The following is a 7,773-nucleotide window of genomic DNA, read 5'->3' on the forward strand; positions in this document are numbered from 1 at the left end:
TTAAAAAAATAGATTAAATAATAAATAGCTATATTAAAAATGATTTATAAATAAATTATTTTATGTTTGAATTTTTAATTTTAAAAATATTTATTTTATAAAAATATGATAAAATGTAATAATATTATAAGAGAAGTAATTTTTTTTAATTTTTCTATAAATTTTTAAATAACTTTTTAAAAAATTGTAATTTAATTTTAAAAATTACACTTGACATTAATATTATTATTTTTTATAAATTAAAAACTCAAAAAAGTTATTTTTAAAGTTTCTCAAACATATCCTTAATGGTTATTACTTATTACTTATTAGGTGTGTATTATAGAGATTGATAGAATCTTCCACTGCATGTGGTAAAATTAATAGAGATATAATTGGTCACGGTAATATTTATTCTGTACATCGAACAAAATTAAAACGCAAGAATTAATCGCCCTATGTAGATACATGCTACTATAAAATAATAAAATAGTACCATGAACCTACCCCTCCCCTCCATAAAGTCCTAATTATCCAAGTCCTTTTTGGTGGTTGTAGAATGGTTACAGTCATCGTTATCATCATGATTTATTTTAAAATGCGTTTGATATTTTATAAGATCATTTAATTATATAATTATTCACAGAATTAATATAAAATATAATTATTTTATTTGTGTAGTATTATATAATTGGATCTACATATTAAATTTTTTTATACTAGTGATACATTAAAATTAAATTTATATTTGAAATATAAAGTTGACGGTTTATATTTTTACAATATCAATTCATTTCAATTTCATTGAAATCTTTTAAAAAAAATAAGAGTATAATATCAGTTATAAAATAAATCTATAAATTTTATAGCTCAAATCAATTTCTATTTTTTTATATATGTTTTAAACGGAAAAAAGCTAATTTCTAAATCAAATAAATTTCAATTGCGAAAAACTCACCTTAAATAAAAAAACAAAACAAGGAGTTGCTAGCTAGAACCCATGAAGCTCATGGTGTCTTTTGTTCCAAGACTAGAACTTAGGTTGATAAGTTAAAGTTAGGTGAGGGCACGTGGTGGTAGGTCCTTTGGGCTCAACTATCTGCTATTGCTTTACATAATTACATGGAGTCCTTCACGGACCGTGATAATTGTGTGGAATGACTCATCCTAACTTCATTTGTGAGTGTGAACCTTTTTTTTCTTCCAATTATTTGAATTTAATTTCTTAATTAGCTGTTTTGCAAATGGATAATTCTAGGTGATTTCTTCTCTTAATTGATCATCTTATAGATCGAGTATTGGATATATAATATAATAAGCAGCATTTAAAAACTAAGCTCTTTTATTAACATAACATCAAATGATCCAATAGGTGGCTTTTGAATTAGCTCTGTGGCTTCTTTAGAAGAGAAGGGGAAGAAAAAAAGTAAAAGTTAAAAACTAAAAATTGATCTCTTTTTTTTGGTGATTTCTGAAAGCTTATTAGCAAGATTAAGATGTCTTGCCCTTTTGTCTCAGTCAGATAATTCCTCCTTGCTAGTTAGTTTCTGCCAATCAATCTAACTCTTACAACAGAAAAAAAGCAGGGAAAAAAATAAAAATAAATAAATAAGTAAATAAATAAATTTGATTCATGACTTTGGTTCTGTAAGAATAACATCAAAATCACTAAGAGTCCACTCTGCTACTTCATCTTTTGTGCTGACAAATATCTCAGTTCCAGTATCCACAGAAGTCCATATTCTTTTAGCAGGAGCTGTTCCAGGATCCTATACCAACATAAATTAAAACATGCCCATTATTCATTTTTCTATTATGTAACAAAACATAAACTCAAATAACATTAACATACCTGATAGAAGTATAGTCTACTTGAAAGACCACCAACATCAAGTTCCCAAGTTCTTGGATCTCCAACCCAACCATCTCCTTTTTTTGTTGGATAGCCATAATCACCCCATATAGGGTGAGGCAACAACTGAACAATCTCTTGTGCTTGAGGATTGCTATAAGGATCACAAGTTTTAACAGGTTGCTCTAATTGTTGAGCATTACCAGGAGCACAGTAAAAGTGATAAGCAGAATAGGGGAAATTTTCAGTGTCATTTCTATGGATTTTCTTGTTGTCTGGTGTGATATGAAATGGAGGGCAATTTTCCAAACCCTTTGGGCTGCACCAGGCTGGTGTTTCAGGATTTATGATCATCTCACTGTATCTGGTTACATCAGTTAGGACATCTCCATCACAAGGAGCACCATTGTTCTTCCAGCAGCTACCTATGTCTAACAGGTAGAACTGGCTCTTGGGACCCCCACCCTTTTTGATATCTAAGCTCAACTTGACCTTAAAATTTGGTGATTCTGGAAGCTGAAACATGGACTCAAATGGTTAATAATAGTGCCTAATCATCCAACTTATAATTATTATAAATAAAAACAAGCGGTTGTAAATGTTCTTAGAGCAGACATTAAATGTGTTCTAAAAACATGAAAGTATGGAACGAAATTGAGCAACTTTACCAAATTTTATGGTTTATTGAACACAGAGAAGATAAATTAAGCTATATACTTACAATTTTAAGCATTCCTCTTGTGTCATAATGATACCCTCCAGAGAATCCTGTGGTTGCATCAGCTCTAAGGTACAGCATCAACCATGGATATTTCTTTGAAGTTCTGAGCTTATGTTTGAAGATCCAACTCCCAGAATCATCAACTTTCTTCTCCCACACAACTTCATAGTAAGACAAGCCATCTTTCTCACCCTTGCAATCAGAATCCAAATCATATGTACCATGAAACATTCCATGCATTGTTCCATTTTTTATCCTTGTTTGTTGATGACACAAGATGGGTTGGTTCATGCACCCTTTCCCAAAGCAAGGAAACCTCCCATGACTACCAAAAGGTGGAACCTTTCTCCCATCCATGGGACACAAACCAGAGCTTGTGTCATAGTTTCCATTCTTCAGCATTATCATCCAAAATTGCCAAGGCTTTGGTGTGTCTTCAACTTCACACAATGAACCAAGATACAGTTCTTTTTCAACAGCATAAAGGTCTGTGTTGTTTATATCAATTGAATCTGATTTTATACCAGGAATTGGTTTTCCAACCCCAAGTTTGTTATCATCTTTTGTTACCTTGTGTTTGAGAGAATCTGTGATAACATTACAACCAATGCATCATAAAATTTAGAACCAGATTCTTTAACCAAAGACAAAAAGATCTATATTTTGTTGTGTGAATTGGACTTACTTGAAAGATCAAAGCAATCAGCAGCTCTTGGGCTACCCATGTGAGGAGCTTCTTCCCCAACCTCATTGCAGAAATTCCAAGCTTCAAATGCTACTCTCAGTTCATTTCTCTTCATTCCTGGATCTCCTACTGCAGAAACATGATTCTCACTCTCTGCTACTGTTGAGAGATCAAAGAAGCTGAACACAATAAGAACATTCATCAACACAAACAACCTATGCAACTGCTTATCCATAATTATCATGTGTGCCTCAAAATTAGAGCACACTAGACAATGGATATAGGGTCTAATGTAGCATTTCATTACGGTGGTTTTGCTTTTGAAGGATCTTCTTGTTATAAATACTAAATAAAATAAGTTATTATTACTTTTGATTTGAATTTTAAATAAAAATAAAATTAAATATTTTATTTTATTTAAATCTATAAAATTTAGTGAGAATCAATAATTAAATATAAATGAAAATTTTGGTTCCTAATATACTAAAATCTTTTTGTAATTCTTATTATATTATAGAGTTGCTATTTGAAGTAAGATAAAGATTCAGTATATTTTGGTCGAGAAAGATCAAAAGAATTACAAGAACTAAATTATCTCAATTATGCTCATAAATTCAAATACATTTTGACACTCCTAACTTTTTTTATAATTTAATATGAATAATCTTAAGATAAAAGAATCTAAAAAAAAAAATATTCATCACTTGGTACTTTTATCTCCAGCATTATTTATAAGGACAATTCCTCAGATACCTAACCATTTTACGTTTCTAGTTTCTACTGCTTTTTAAGTTTTTTATTTTGTGAAGGACTTGTTTTTATTGTCTACAAATTAAAATTTGGTGTATCATTTTTGTCATTTTAAGGAATTAATTAAAGGGTCCCAACTATATGTAGAAATTATATTCCAATTTTCATATTAAAAAAAATATCACTCCATAAAATCTTGTACCTATAAGTGGGTGAATGAAAATAATGAGAATGATTTTATTGATGTTAAACTAATTTAATTAGATTTAATTGAAAAAGAACTTGTACCTATAATATTACTCCATGAAAAACCTAAAACAGATTCTCATGTAACTCAGATAAAAATAGTAATAAATCACAAGGGAATAATATGGGTTGGAAACTTGGCATTGTTCACAAGTAACAAAGAAAGGCCATTCTAGCACTCGGGTCTTCATTTTTATATTAAAATTTAAAAATAATCCCACTTTTTACAATCTTTTAATATTTAAGTATTGTTATGGCTTTTCTCAAATTTACTGTCTGATTAATCACTTTTTTATTTTTCAATTCAGTACTCTTACTCATTTTCTTTTTTTACATGCCTTAGTGCCTTATGGTCTAACACGTGTGATGTGTACCATTTCTGCAAATTAGCACACAGGAAATATCTACACCTATCAATTTTGTAATCACACTTATCATAAGCAGTGTTGGAGATTCAAGTATAATTATTTTTATGTCAATTATTAATTTGACATAAAAATTAATGCACCTAAATCTCTCATGAATTTGTAATTTTGTGTATATGAATTGTGAACAGAATAAATTAACTACAACTTTTTCTTTTTGGTATTTAAATTAACTAATTTTTTTTTTTTTGGTAATAAAAATTAACTACTTTTACTTTGCATGAAGTCGTCTTCTTTTTCTTTTCAGTGTTCGTTGAGTGTGTGGACCCTTTTTTATTCTGTCCACCATATAAAGTCCAAAAATAGTGGTCCACCTTAGCTCTAAAGCCCAATGTGAAGCTGATTAGAGTGGGAAAAAACCCATAGCAGAACTGTAATTGTTATTACTTATTATCGTATCTCCCAACCTGACAAACTTAAAAACTAATCCGTTACGAATATTAATTCTATTTAAAAGTCTGTTGTTAGTCAATAAATTAATTTATATACAAGACAGAATTCGAATTCGACACCTATTTAAACAGACTAGTGAGCTGACTACAAACTTTAATTTTCATAATTTCTTTAAATTTACTCCAATAAATCTTAGTTGTAGAGATGAGTGCCATTTGGCTTAACAGAATGCCATTGATTACAGATGCATTACAGTTTAATTTGATCAACCTAAAATTTTCAATGTGTTATTACTTATGATGACAATATACTGTATAATATAATGAAGTAATAATGCGAAAATCTTTTCCATGGTATGGTGTTGGGTATGGAATGATATGGGTCTCAAGCTTTCTCCTTTCTAGAGAACCTTTCTACAAATTGATTGATTTTTATTTTTGTACAAAACTTACTTACAAATAATTTCATGAATCATACCTCCCACTACATCAAGATAAGGTACATCTGCATAATTCTTGCAGAGCTTCCTATCCTCTTTTCTTTGCTGAAAAATTATGCATATATACATATGAATGTTATGATATAGGCTGAATTGAAGTGCTTCTTATACTGTGTCATGAGTTATCCCCCAAGAGATGAGGAAGTGTAATCTTGCCACAGTTAGAAGGGTCAAGCTTCCTGAATTGGTCACATATTTGCATTACATCTTTTTCCTGTATTTTACCCATTTCTTTCAGCTTGAAAATTACATACTCTGACTTACTGCAATAAAAAATTCAAAAATAATAATTCTCAGTAAGAAAAAAATCAAAGTAGAATGACACATTTGTTATTGGTCCTATTAAATAACCAGACAGAAAAAATTGCATAAATGCATGCATTATTTATGCCTAATACTATCTATCATTACCTATATAACTCTGCATAGTAAATACAACTTCATAGGACTAAGACAACTTTTTCTTCTTCTTTTCCCTTTGTTTTTTTAAGAAAACGACATGTAACCGTCACATGTATGATACAAGATCCAAGCCAAGAGCTAATGTCTCATTGTGCTTACTAAAAAATGTCTTGCTACACATTTATAGCTAGCTGTCAAAACCAATAATACCAATAATATCATAATAATAATCATCAATAATCACCTGCCATGTTATATTAGCTAATAAGGATGGCAATTTGATGAGATTAGATTCTCCTATTCTATTCATCAAGTACTGATCTAAATCCAGAAGCATATGAATGAAAAATTAGGAGAGTAATTAATGAACATTACCTGATGAAACCAGTGTTGTTGATATCAGCAGCAAGCCAATCATCAACAGTGATATCTCTATGCAAAACCTTCTTAGCCATTCTTCTATGCCTTCTATCGATTCTAGCTTCAGCCAAATACAAGAATGCCCTTGCAACCATCAAGGTCGAAAACAAGAGCCAAATAGCCGCAAACAAGCGACCTTTACGAGTCTTGAAAGCTCTATCACCATAACCAACTGTTGTAACAGACATAACAGACAAGTAAATGGAATCAACCCAATCCAAACCCTCCACAAAGTAGAGCACAAAACCCCCAATCCCAATGCAAAGAACAACCACACCAAGAGCCAAACCAACCTTCAATCTTATCCTCATCCTCCCCTTTGCCACGTCAATAATGTAATTCCTTGCTGAGAACCCTGCTTCTTGTTGCTGTTCCTGATGAATTGGAGACCCCATTTGTAAGCCAGCAAGGATGGTGTTTTCTTGCAAATCCAAGACATAGTTGACGAGTCCGCTTAAGAGTATGTCTATGAATCCAAACCCAACTAAGACGAAGACGCAAGCGAAGACCTTTGTGACTGGGGTCAGAGGAGCTATGTCACCGTACCCTATGGTGCACATGGTGACTATGCAGAAGTAGAGTGCGTCGATCACAGGGTGTGTTTCAATGCCGGAGAAACGTTCCCTGTTGAAGGAGTATATGGCAACTCCAATAGACAGGTATATCACAAGCAAGATAAGCCCTTGTCTGATCACCGAGCTGTTCTGCGGTTTTGGAACTTCCGCTTCTTTCTTTTTCACTTCTTTCATTGTGATCATGGCTGGAGCAGTTTTGCAACGACTCAGTTTCTTCTTCTTCGAAGAAGCTGGCAATGGCGGCTGTTGCTGCTGTTGATTCAAGGATTCTATCTCTGTGTTCTGCAGGGTCAGGGTTACCACATCGCTGAAGGATTTTGAAGGTCCGAAGTATTGTACATCGCGGTTGTCCATGATTTTGGAGGTGCTTAACAAAGGTTCACTCTCCATGGCAGAGAGAGAGAGACTGAGAGAGAGAGAGAGAGAGAGAGAGAGAGAGAGAAGAAATAAAAAAAAAGTGTGTTTTTGAGTGGAGGAGATGAGGTTTGAGGTTTGTGGTTGGTGTGCGGAGAAAATTATTCAATTGATTATAATTATTTAATTTTTATTTTTTCAAATATCTCTTATTTTTGTTAATGATTAACTGAATAATTCAAAATGAGTTTAATTTTATAATTTTATTTATTTGGTTTGGTTGATTGCACCAATGGAGTGACAAGAGAGCTAACTGTTTGGGCAAATAAGAGGGGACCCCAATGCCACGCAAGACGAATGTGACATAACCTAATAAATATTTGCAAAAGTAAAATAAAAGATGGTGGATTCTCATATGAATTCTTAATTCTAGCTAAAGAAAGAAGGATTAGGGTGCAATTTGTTTTTATGT

At 31.9% G+C, this 7,773-nt stretch overlaps 2 protein-coding genes across 2 annotated transcripts; both read right to left on the reverse strand.

The window, feature by feature from the left end:
• Nucleotides 1-1,303: 1,303 nt before the first annotated feature.
• On the reverse strand, nt 1,304-3,541 carry LOC107646023 (uncharacterized). The gene is made up of 4 exons (XM_016350206.3): nt 3,238-3,541; nt 2,553-3,139; nt 1,832-2,347; nt 1,304-1,748 (listed from the first exon to the last, which is right to left on the reverse strand). The coding sequence occupies exons 1-4, from the start codon at nt 3,539-3,541 to the stop codon at nt 1,611-1,613; spliced, it is 1,545 nt and encodes a 514-aa protein (XP_016205692.2). The 3' UTR covers nt 1,304-1,610.
• A 1,886-nt stretch (nt 3,542-5,427) lies between these two features.
• On the reverse strand, nt 5,428-7,422 carry LOC107646025 (two-pore potassium channel 5). Its single transcript, XM_016350209.3, has 2 exons — nt 6,328-7,422; nt 5,428-5,813 (listed from the first exon to the last, which is right to left on the reverse strand). Exons 1-2 carry the CDS (start codon nt 7,335-7,337, stop codon nt 5,666-5,668), a joined length of 1,158 nt encoding a protein of 385 aa, XP_016205695.1. The 5' UTR covers nt 7,338-7,422; the 3' UTR covers nt 5,428-5,665.
• Between the last annotated feature and the right edge of the window lie 351 nt (nt 7,423-7,773).

The sequence above is a fragment of the Arachis ipaensis genome, chromosome B6 (assembly GCF_059453495.1).
Source record: "Arachis ipaensis isolate K30076 ecotype BB chromosome B6, ASM5945349v1, whole genome shotgun sequence".
Taxonomy (NCBI): domain Eukaryota; kingdom Viridiplantae; phylum Streptophyta; class Magnoliopsida; order Fabales; family Fabaceae; genus Arachis; species Arachis ipaensis.

Coding starts and splice junctions, on each gene's coding strand:
- LOC107646023 (XM_016350206.3), bottom strand. CDS start 3,541: ATGAAATGCTACATTAGACCCTATATCCATTGTCTAGTGTGCTCTAAT. Junction 3,140..3,237: donor TGATTGCTTTGATCTTTCAA/GTAAGTCCAATT, acceptor ATGTTATCACAG/ATTCTCTCAAACACAAGGTA. Junction 1,749..1,831: donor GTAGACTATACTTCTATCAG/GTATGTTAATGT, acceptor ATGTTGGTATAG/GATCCTGGAACAGCTCCTGC.
- LOC107646025 (XM_016350209.3), bottom strand. CDS start 7,337: ATGGAGAGTGAACCTTTGTTAAGCACCTCCAAAATCATGGACAACCGC. Junction 5,814..6,327: donor AACAACACTGGTTTCATCAG/GTAATGTTCATT, acceptor TTTTTATTGCAG/TAAGTCAGAGTATGTAATTT.